This window comes from Camelus bactrianus, chromosome 12, assembly GCF_048773025.1.
Source record: "Camelus bactrianus isolate YW-2024 breed Bactrian camel chromosome 12, ASM4877302v1, whole genome shotgun sequence".
Taxonomy (NCBI): domain Eukaryota; kingdom Metazoa; phylum Chordata; class Mammalia; order Artiodactyla; family Camelidae; genus Camelus; species Camelus bactrianus.
The window spans coordinates 25,253,366-25,265,620 of NC_133550.1; the positions used below are offsets into that span (position 1 = coordinate 25,253,366).

The window sequence follows — 12,255 nt, forward strand, 5'->3', positions numbered from 1 at the left end:
AAATTTTAAATTCTAACATTAATATAAAAACTATTAATGAGACACTTTTACATTCTTACACACACACACACACACACACACACACACACTAAAATTTTGAAATCTCATGTGTATTTTACACTGACAGCACCTCTCAGTTGGGACCGGCCACATTTGAGGTGCTTGATGTGACAAGTGGCTGCATATTGGGGAGCCCAGCTCTAAAGCTTTTCTCCACAGTATGGTTGACAGTCAGCTTCTACTCCAATAACCGATAATGTGGAAACACTCCTTAGTTCCATGCCAGATGACAGAAATGAGTGATTCCAAACTAACTAAAATAATAGGCTCAGGCAGAGAAAAACGTGGATACCACTCATCTTGGGAGGGTTTTTGTTGGTGGATGGTGGTTTGCTCTGCCCAATAATTCGTAATCCAGACGAGGAGCCCTATAGCTTAGAAAGAAACTGGTCCTTGAGGTGTGGGGTGCTTAGCCTTTCATTTCACTTATTTATTCATTTATTTGCGTGATTTTTCTGGAATGCAAATCTGATTATGTGTCTTCCTTGTTCCAAATTGTCCAGTTCCTCCCCACTGGTGTTTCCTACAGTTGCACAGAGATAGGATTCACCTGGGTACTTAATTAAACACCTCTGTTCCAGGTCCACAAACCAAAATAAATAAAAATAAAAATAGCCTGCTGAGGGACCTGGACACAGCTATTTTTAGTAAGCACCCCAGGTAGTTCTTACCATCAAGCTACTTGGGGAAACTGACCTAACAGGTAACATTTTTTACTCCTTAGCCTGCCATGTGGGGTCCTGTCCAACCTAACATGGCTAGACCCGTCACCCAGCTGAAGTTAGCTATTCGCACAGAGAGGCACTTGTTATAGCGCCTCTGTTCTCTCCTCCTGCGTGTGCTGAAGATGTTTCTTCAGCTTGGGATACCCTTCCCTTTTGTGTCCGCCAGCACACTGCTAGGTCCACCTCAGGACCACCTCAGTGCTCGCCACTTGGCGCAACCATGCATGCTCCCCCCACCCCCAGCCTCCCATTGCTCCTCGACATTAGTAAAGCAAGGCCCTGAAGGTCACTAGCTCTCACCATCTGTGTGCGCTGGCTGTCTCCTCGCTGAGGATGGGGCCCGTGACTTCCAGTCTGTTATTTAGAGCCACTAGAAGGGAGTCTGGCACAAGGAAATAGTCGATAAATATTTTTCTAATGAAAGCCTGCTGATACTCGTAATAATCACATCTCCATCTGTTTCACGGCGGCTGGCGGCTGGCGACGTGCTTTTCACCCATACTGTCTCATTTAGTTCTCTCACCACAGCCTCGTGAGGTGGAGCTCTTCTTACTTTACGGGATGAAACTGCGAGATGTTAGGCCACTTGCCCCATGTCGCGTGGCTTGTGACAGGTGACACCGTAACTCCAACCCGGGTCCTTAACGGTGCAGAGTGCAAGAGAAGCATAAATGTTGGCTTCAGATTTCTAGTGAAATGAAGAAATGGCCTTTGTGTATCCAGTCTGTTCACACACACACAAAACAAAGGTGGCATTTATGGAATATTTTTGCTACAAATTTCTAGCCTTTTTAGGTTTTTTAAGCATATTTCACAAAAGTTTGCACCTAGTGTTAAGCTAATCAGCAGCTGCGAGGCTGTATAAATACTCACGTGAGCAGTGGTTATGTGAACAGTTGATGGAACCAGTTAGAGTCTAATTGGGTTCTTCTCTTCAGAGACATTCCAGGGGTTCTCACCTGTCATTTGAGAAAATTCCTTATATCCCTTGGGTGAAGGTACTGATAAGCCCACAGAGAATGTAGGCTTTTTGCCTATCATTAGGAAAATTTCTGACCAAGCAAGACCATGAAATAATTGAGATGGTTTGTGATGTTTTAAACGTGTTACTGCGTTCCTATTCGCTAGATGGTCACAAGTATCACCCAGTCTGTCAGTTTTATGTCCTGGTCCTAATCAGACAGTAACATATTAGAGAAACAGCCCAGTCTGGTCTCAGTCTTTCATTGAAATATGCATTGCTCTGTGGTTTCACACAAATTTATTTTAAGGGTTAGGACTTCCCTTTATCAGAGCAAGAAAAGCCTCGTTTCCTCTTATCCTAGGCAATTCCGTTTTATTTGGTAACTGTGAGTCAGCAGATTTTTATAGCTTAGAGGGACTATTTCCACTTTAAAAAAAAACAAGTTAATTGAGTAGTTTGAAAACACATTCTTATGTGTATTATTCTTGTTGGATTATTGATGTTGACTTATACTGTGGTGGTGCTCTGGCAGAACAGAAATGAAACAACAGTCATAAAAAAAAACCCAGTAAATTTTAGCCCCGTTAAAATGGCCATTATTAGTATTTAGCAGGTCCTGCCCTCAACTTAAATAATGGCTGCTTAGAGCCCCCTTGGACACGGTGTTTTTCTGCCTGGAAGAGATGGCTCTGTTTTGTGCACTTGTCTGGGAGTCATGTTGATAAGCCCCTCCTAATGTTCTACTAGGTTAATCTTTCCTATACCATTAGAAATTGTAATAATTCATGCACAAATTAGCCCATAATTAGATTTACTATTGTGGCTCACAGATAAATTCAGGATGAAGTGAAAATATTGAAGCCAGAGCCATTTTATGAAGACTTTTAAAGTGCTTGCCCTTGTGTGGTCTAATTTGATAAACTGCTAAAAAGTACTAGGCATGGAAATGTGTAGAGTTATTTTGTTGTTACGACCTTTATTTACCACTCAGAAATGTCTCAGTCAAAATTTCATGGAATTGTGATATTTTGTATAACAGCTATATTGGGATATAAATCACATGTCATTCAACATACCCGTTTAAAGGGTACCATTCACTGATTTTTAGTGTATTCACTGTTTTGTAACTATCACCACAATCACTTAGAACTTTTTCATCACCACCCCACTGCTGCCACCAAAAAAAAGAAAAATCCTGCACTCCTTAGCAGTCACTTCCCGTTTACTCCAGCTCCTCCAGCCCTTGTCAGCAACTCCTCCTCTGCTTTCTGTTTCGGTGAATTAGTCTCTTTTGGACGTTTCGCATTAATGTAATCACACTTTCCATTAGTGACTAATTTCTTTCACTAAGCTTATATTTTCAATATAAGCCTGAATCAGTATGTTATCTCTTTTTATGGGTGAATATTCCATTGTATGGCTGTACCTTCCTTTTGTTTTTCTGTTCCCTATTAGTGAACATTTAGGTTATTTCCACTTTTCAGCTGTTATGAATCACGCTGGCCATAAATATTTGTCTCTATGTTTCTGTGTGGAAATAGGTTTTCTCTTGGATAATATACCTCGGAGTGGATTTGCTAAGTCTGTGTTAATGTTTTAAGGAATTCTCAGATTGTTTTCCAAAGTGGCTGTACCATTTTACATTCCTATTACATACATTACATACATATACAGCAGTGTATGCGGGTTCCGATTTCTCTGCACCCTCACCGGTGCTTGTTCATTCTTTTTGATTATAGCCGTCCTAGTGGGTGTGAAGCACTATCTTGTTGTGCTTTTGATAGGCAGCTTCCTGACGCCTAATGATTTGAACCACTTTTCATGTGCTATTAGCCATTTGTATATCCTCTTCTGGGAGATGTCTATTGAGATCCATTGCCCATTATAAAAATTGGGTTATTTCTGTTTTTATTATTGAGTTGTAAGCGTTCTTTACTCTAGATACAAGTTCCTTATTTGATATATGATTTGCAAATATTTTCTCTTATTCTCTGTGGTTACAACTTTGTATCTTCTAACCTATGTATCCTGCAGGGTATGACGTCTTCCAAGCTCTTCTACCGTCTTGCCCAGTCCATCTTTCCATAGCTTCCTAGTGCAGTATATTGATATTATCACTTAGGATTTGTCTTCCCTACCAACAGGAGCTGTGTCTAACAGTTTTTTTTTAGTTCCAGTGCCTAAGACCCTGCCTTACACAAAACAGGAGGTTAGTAATGGCTCAAGTAAACTGAATGAAGCTTGGATCTGAAAAAGAAAGAAAAACAAAAGCCATAAAACCAGGCAGTACTAATACCTGAAAACTAACAGTCACCTGTGGTCCCATCACAGGATTGATGGAGTGTAGGGCCAGGGCACCACAGGCTTCTTACCTGTTCTGAGCAGTGGACCAACATTCATATGACCAAGCATTTATTGTACTCATTTGTTTAAAAAATCTTTGAAAGTCTTTCAAACATGGTGCTGTATTAAGTTAACTCAAATCTAGTGAGGTTATATTAACAGAAGTACAGCACATGTCCAGGGAGGTGACCTGCCGAATTGTGCTGCCTGACAGCTCTGGTGTAGTATAAAGAATCCAAAGATTTTCTCTTCCTAACAAAACATTTCTTATTATAGTCCTTGTATATTGAATTTCTTTCCTTGTAATTTTTTCCTCATTTGTCCTCAACTTTTCTGAATTAAAAAGTTATCACACAGGTTCTTATCCAGTTTCTGGAGCATACTTTTTCTCTCGGTTCCATCCCTCCACTTTTTCACAATTGAAAATGTTGCTGGTATCCTATTTTGACTGGAAAATTACTGATAACTGGAAGTAACAGTTACTCCCTGCAATATGAGGTTGGAATTTTAACTCTTTACAGTAGAGTGCTCCTTCTCAAAACTTTCTAGTTCTATTTTAAACCCTAAAGGAAAAGAAAAATCTAAGAATGAGATCCAAGAAGGAAGCTGATGTAATTTTTGTGTACTTCTGATGAGATTTTTACTCTCAGCTGCTTTTATTTCTTATTTGGCACTAAGGTATCTTAAAAAAAAAAATTCCAACCCACTCACCCCTAAAACAAAACAAAACAAAACAAAACAAAACAACTAGTTGGCAGCCTAAGACAATTTTTGTTTTCACTTAGCACTGCAAGATGTGCTAAAATTACTTCATCTTGAAAGACTTGCTGATATTCCTGAGTGAGAAATACCCCCACCCTTGATTTTTTTTTTTCTTTATGGAACAAAAACAGGTCTGTATTGGTGGGAGAAAGAGTTTGGCAGACATGCTGATTGTAATACTGTAGTGGAAAACACTTTGATTGACTAAAACTCAGATGCCGCTCGTGGTAGTTAAAAGCCTCTAACAATGTCTCCATTATGGTGTTCACCACACTTTTATGAGATTAATAATAGGATCCCCCAGTCTAGCAGTGGAGAAACCAAGAGAGAACATTTGAGAATTGCTTTCCCATCTTTCCCCAGGACTCCCTCAAAAAAGTGTTGCCTGGAACATGGCCTTATTGAGAGCAGAGACCTTGTTTCATAGTTACTGTTATCTCCTTTGTATGTATTGTCCCCTCAGTCTTTCTCTGTGGAAGAAGAATGGGAAGAAATTGAGGTGTTACTTGCACTTTGATTTCTCTTAACTCCACTAACCTAGATTCAGCCCTCACTTGTAGGGACTACGCACTGGCCCTGGGAAAGATGAAATGAAGTTTTCCAGTACGAATGTTCTTGTCTTTGGAGGTTAGCCCTGAGTCTTACAACAAAAACAAAATTAGTAGTTGTTAATTACCGTATCATTTTCCAAAACACACATGGTTTATTGTTACAGTCACTTACAGATAGTTTTGTGTGACACACTTTTACTTTTGTGTTTCTACTAAATCTCTAAGTGAGTAACCTCCATTGTTCCTGATGTATTAAAATTGTCAGAGGATTCTCTTCAGGTCGATATGGGTTGATAATGCTTTGTTCGTCTGAACGATGTGGGAAAAGTGAAAGCCAAGTGAAGAGCTCTTGATGTTGTGATCAGAATAACGAAGTGGCGTCCAAGGATTCCCCATTATGGTTGGATTATTTGGATATAGAAAGAAGTTATGTTGAGGCGTGGCATTCCTATAAACCGTGAAACTGTATTCTACAAACTGGAAATTCATGCACTAAATAAAAATTACCAGATGTCAGTGTTTGTAAGTGCCAACTGGCAAATGTGTGGTGGTTTAGAAGTCTGGAAGAAATGATGCTCACTTCATTGTCATTCAGACTCAAAAAGGCTAGTTGAGGTAGAATGCTGTTTAAAAAAAAAGAAGGAGAACTACAGTGGAATCAGCTACCCAAAGATGTTATGTGTTATGAACTATTATCTGAAAGGCTTTAATTTCTTCCCTCATGACCCCATGCATGTTTGTGGCATTGCACATGTAACCCACATTTCTATTCTAATTTATTACATTCTTTCCTGAGGTGTATCTCATTCTTTTAAAGGATCAGCAGATATCTTATTTAGGGAACCAGCCTGAACACAGTAGCATCATAAAGGTCCAATACAGAGCTAAATTATTTTTACCTTGCCCATTCCAGCACACCTCAGTAATTTTCATAAAAGCATCAAATGGTTTCTCTTCTCTCCTTAGAAATCCGAGCTCAACTGGTAGAGCAACAAAAATGCCTGGAGCAGCAGACAGAGATACGAGTTCAACTTCTCCAGGACCTGCAAGATTTCTTCCGGAAAAAAGCTGAAATTGAGACAGAATATTCTCGGAACCTAGAAAAGTTAGCAGAGAGGTTCATGGCAAAAACAAGAAGCACTAAGGATCATCAACAGTACAAGTAAGAGAGACTTGACTCCACTTCATCTTTCCGAGATGATACCCTATCTTTTTAATCACCCATTACTGGTCTTAGAATTTTCTATTTTTGTCTGAAAAGATGTTGATTGGTATATTCCCGGAGATAAAAGCAACCCTCTGGATTTATAATTTATGAGCATAAATTCATTACTTTTTTTAAACAACTTTATTGTGGTATGATTTCTGTTTACAGTAAGCTACACGTATTTCAGATGTGCGATTTGATGAATCTTGATAGATGTGTACACCTATGAAGCCACCACCACAATCCAGATGCCTAACATTTCCATCCCTCCCCGAGAGGTGCACATTTCAAACTCCCAATTTATCCCTCCCCACCCCCTTTACATTTTAAATGAATAGTATTCTCTTGATATGTTTCTCTTTCCAATAAATACACTAGGAGTTGACATCTACTACAGGTAGATACTTGGATGGGCAGATTTCAAATAGCTGATTCTTCAGTGATGTGACATGAAAACAAGTAGTGAGAGTTGCTTCTGATTACACACACTTTCCTGCTCCCCCCATCATGTTTGTGGTCATTGCAACTGAGACTGACAAGGGCCTTTGGTAAAATGCTTATGGTCTAGCTTTAATTAATCCTTACATTAATTGCACAGTTGACCCTTGAACAACACAGGGGTTAGGGGCACCTATCCCCTGTATAGTCAAAAATCCACATACTGCTATCTTTGCTTCAAAATCTAAGGAATTGATACATGACCCACCTAAATGAAATGGTTGTGGATAGAATCAGGACTCAAACTCAAATTCTTTGGATTCTACAAATGGTGATCTCTAATCGAATACAAACTTTCCCCCATGCCTAGTTACTTTTAAAATCTGTAAAATGAAAACACTTGCCTTATATTTATTGAAAAAGAAATCTGCATATAAATGGACCTGCACCGTTCAAACCCCTGTTCAAGGGTCACTGGTTTAAAAATAAAAATTAAAAAAAAAATACGTGCAGGTTTCTCTGATAATGAAATGAACTCTAGAATTTAAATCTGAGAGACAATGCCAGTTGAGTACACAAGCATGCTGACAGGGACGAGTGCAGGAGGCCATGGACACACCTGACGGAAATCCATTCTATCATGGAGGTGGGGATGGGAAGGTCCAGAAAAGGCCTTGGAAGAGGTGGTAGATAAATGAAGACCTGAAGGGCTAGTTGAGGCCTATAGATCCTACCAGGATGTTCGGGCTTTATCCTGAGGGCTTGAGGAGCCTTTGGAGAGTTTTAAGCAGAAGGATGACCAGCTCAGACCTGCATTTTAAAATGATGACAGGATGGTGGACTGGAGGAGGATATCATTAAGGGAGGGGAGACCAGGTAGAGTGCTGTAATCACAATGACATAAACTAGCAAGGCTGCAGGGAGAAAGGAATAGACTTGTTTAGGAGATATTAAAGAGACAGCCTAGCCTCTGATTTCTGGAAATACAACCAACTAGATAATCCGAAAATTTTTTCTGTGACAGAAGTCCCCAAAATGCTGACTGACATATAGCCTAGACATCATTTTAAATGTATAACTGAATTCATAGGAATGTAAGGGAAATTTCCAAGGGCCAGAAAAGGAAAAGGGAACTGAAAACTTCAGTGGTGGTTGAATCACGCTTTAGTCTCATGTGGGGACAGAAGATGAGGCCCGTGCAGGGTAGGGAGTTGGGAGTGAGGACTTGACCGCCTCACCATGAGTCCTGTTGTGCTGCATCCCAGCCTAGAGCCAGAAGCGGCACAACTACCAGCTCGGTGAGGCAGTAGAACAGGACACCCCCTGCCTGCCCGCACAGGGGGCAGCAACCCCGGGCTCCAGATGGAACGGGGCTGCAGAGGGGCCCATCTTGGCCTTCACCATGGGCTTTGCAATTTCATTTTACACCCTTCTGTGGCCTTGGAGCCCACGTAAGAAGTAGAGTAGTTTTTCTGAGGAACCTGCATACTGTTTTCCACAGCGGCTGCACCAATTTACATTCCCACCAAGAGGGTAGGAGGGTTCCCTTTTCTCCACATCTTCGCCATCATTCGTTATTTGTGGTCTTTTTATTCCCCCCCCCCTTTTTTTTTAAGTGGGAGAGATAATTAGGTTTGTTTATTTATTTAATGGAGACATTGGGGATTGAACCCAGGACCTCGTGCATGCTAAGCACACACTCTACCACTGAGCTATACTCTCCCTCTACCATTTGTGGGTTTTTTTGGTGGTAGCCATTCTGACAGATGTGAGGTGATAGCTCATTGTGGTTTTGATTTGCGTATCCCTGGTGATTAGCGATGTTGAGCATCTTTTCATGTGCCTGTTGGCCATCTGCATTTCCTCTTTGGCAGTTCCACTACTATTTATCAGAAAAAAATAAAAACACGAATTCAAAAAGACAACTGTATTGTAATGTTCCTGGCAGCATTAATTATAATTGCCAAGATCTGGAAGCAGCCTAAGTGTCCACTGACAGATGAATGGATAAAGAAGATGTGGCATAGTTATACATATATACACACCCATATATATGCACACAATGAAATACTACTTGGTCATAAAAAGGAATGAAATTTTGTCACTTGCTTCAACCTGGATGGACTTACAGGGCATTATGCTAAGTGAAATAAGTCAGACAGAGAAAGACAAATACTGTATGATATATCACTTATATGTGGAATCTAAAAAATACAGCAAGCCGGTGAATTTAACAAAGAAGTAAACTCACAGATACAGAGAACAAACTAGTGGTTACCAGTGGGGAGAGGGAAGGGGGCACAAGCAATATAGAGGTAGGGGATTAAGAGGTACAAAGTATGTATAAAGTAAATAAACTACAAAGATATATTGTACAACACAGGGAGTATAGCCAATATTTTATAACAACTTTGAATAGAGTATAACCTTTAAAAATTATGAATCATGGTATTGTACACTTAATACTTATATAATGTTGCACATGAACTATACTTCAATAAAAAAATTGTTTTAAAAACCTTCTCATCATAAAAAAAAAGAGGAACTTTTGCAGGAAAAAAAGTTGGAGTCCTTTTGCAGAAGCAAATGCAGAACTATTCTGGATAAGGAATACTTTTTTTTTTTTATTTGGATAACTTTAGCCTCGTGTTGGTCCAGCATAGAAATAAATCTTAGTGATGGTTCCCAGGATGAACAAACATCAAATGTACTTGACAGAGACTGGAGCCAGTACTAGAACCTGCCGTTATAGAAACTGTCCCTTTTTTAAAGTGATTGCAAATAAGAAGACAGCCCACTCATCCATTCAGTAAATATTTTTGAATGTCTCCTTCTGTGTTCTGCACTTGGCAATCCCTTGTGAACTGAAAACGTTCATGGGCCCGTGCACCTAAGTCCGATCCCCGAGTGAATCCAGCTGCCACTTTTTTTTTTAAAACACCTTTATTGTGGTATGACATTTTTTGTTTCTTCTGGTTTGTTCACTAGTTTTCTTTGAAAGGTGAGCAGCTTGGAATTTTCTTTGACTTGAGTAAGTTTATTAATGACTACAGGACTGAAGAGAAGATAATAAGTCTACCAGAAGGACAGACCAGGACTAGGGAAAAAAAATCAAGAGAGTCAGACACCTGGTTTGAATACCAGCTCTGCTGTGTGACTTTGGTCAAGTTGCTTAACCTTTCTGAGCCTTGGTTTCCTAAATTACAAGATTTTATGACCATTAAATGAGAAACATGACAAATCTTTGATGTGACTAACAGCTGACATGGGGGTATTCCTCCTCTTCATGAAACAGATGTTCAATCTTTAGGACTGTAACTTTACCAATCTTCTAAGCTGGGCTGTGGAGTCTAGCTCTTACTCAGTTTTGGGGTGCTTGTTGTGTAAGATAATCCTTGGCCTAAAGTTGCCCCTGCGTGGTGGAAAGACCAAGGCTTGGATCAGCCTCCCTGGACTCAGACTCTCTGATGCTAGTTTTGGTCTTGAGCAAATCACTGTGCCTTGCTAAGCTTAAGTTCTCTCATTGGTGGAGGGGATATAAGGCCTCTCTACCTTGAATTGTGGTGGTAAAGATTATGTAGAGTTAAGGTGTGTAGAGTCTTCAGACCAGACACTAGAGAGCAATCACTAACTTTACAGAGCACTTACTGTGGATCTAAGGCATTCTAGTCTGCCTTAAAAAATACATAAATATTAACTCAAACAATTCTCATGATCTTACGACTGTTATTTTACAAATGAAGTAATGGAGGCACAGAGAGGTTTAAATAATTTGGCCAAAATCACGTGGCTGGGAAGTAGCAGCTGTGGGATTTGAACCTGAGCAGGCTCGACCCATATTCCACACCCTTGGCTTGTGTGCTCCCACTGACCTGAGTCAGCACTCAGTAAGTGACAGCTGCCGCTATTATTGTTGTTGTTGTTGTACTGTTACCACTTACTATTAAGGCAATAATAAGTGTTTATTCAATGAATGAAATAATGTTTATTTAATTCTGACCATGGGCAAGGCACTGAGGATACAAACAAGTGTGAAATGTTCTCAAAGAATTTATGGGTTCCCTCAGCATGAAAGAGGCAAATAAAAGTTAGTATAAGGTAGCATTTACCTCTTGGGCTGGGCAGCTGGAGAATGTAATAGAAAGCCTTTCTACTAAAAGGCTTCAATATTCTGCCGTAGAACTACTGCGCCTCGCCCGATGGCTCTGGGAGAAAAGGAGGCTTCTCTGGGCAGAGCTGTAGTTCTTCATGTGCTGGCTGGGAGAATGGGTGGCTTCTCTGAGGGATGCTGGTGCTCAGACCCTCGATCAGGGCTTTCTGCCCCGATAGCCGTTCCTGTTTCTTCTTTCTCTTCTAGAGAAGGATTTGACTTGATACAGTGTTGCATCTTGAATCTGAGGAACTTAAAGGCTGTGAAAGACCTTATTTAATAATTTTTTCCCCTAATTTCATTAATACTCAGAATCGTAAATGCTCATGAATAATAGGAGGATAACATGTCTGATAAAATAGCACTTGTGTCCCTGAGTTTTGCCACTGTAGAGTTAGGTTTTAAAGTAAAAAACAAACAAAAAAAAAAACCCTACTTTTTGTTTTTTTTTTTTAAACCAGTAATATCCCAGTTGGTCACTGCTTTTGTTTGGAGTTTTTCTTTAAGATTTTTTTCATGTCATCTTTTGTGATTTATACCCACTTTATTTTCTCGAATAAAGCAAGGAGCAGTTACAAATCTGAAACAGCGTAATGGGTTTCAAAAGGACAACGGGACAAGTCATAAGCCAGTAAATGTCTTGGCTCTGTTCACAAGCCTTGAGACAATGGCTATAAAGTTCTGATTCCCGGGAACACTTTTGGGGAGGCTGGAGGTTATACATCAAGGGATTAATCAATCATCCTCAAATTTATGTTCCATGGAAAGTGTACCTAGCCAAACCTCTCTTCCAACAACAGACGGGACATTCAAAGCAGGCTTTGTGTTCAGTGGCAAACCACAGTCTGTCTCTGAGACAGTAGTCAATAGGTTTTTATGTAAACATAAACTGCTTTCTTCAATGGGGTGTTTAAAGCTGAACGCCTGCCTGAGTGCTATGTATGTGAGGGTCCCGTGGCCCTTGTCGGGAGTGTGGTTTTGACTGGTGTTCTTGGTCCAAGTGTTTTCTTCCAAGCCTGGGGAATGGCTGGCTCGGCGCCACCCCGGCCTGGAGG

At 40.2% G+C, this 12,255-nt stretch overlaps 1 protein-coding gene across 2 annotated transcripts in view; it reads left to right on the plus strand.

Moving 5' to 3' along the window:
- Window positions 1–12,255, plus strand: part of SRGAP1 (SLIT-ROBO Rho GTPase activating protein 1) — a 249,611-nt gene that overhangs the window by 115,522 nt on the left and 121,834 nt on the right. For both annotated transcript variants that reach the window (XM_074375061.1, XM_074375062.1), the window contains exon 2: window positions 6,372–6,567. In XM_074375061.1, the coding sequence (XP_074231162.1) occupies window positions 6,372–6,567 (196 nt within the window). The remainder of the gene's footprint in view (window positions 1–6,371; window positions 6,568–12,255) is intronic.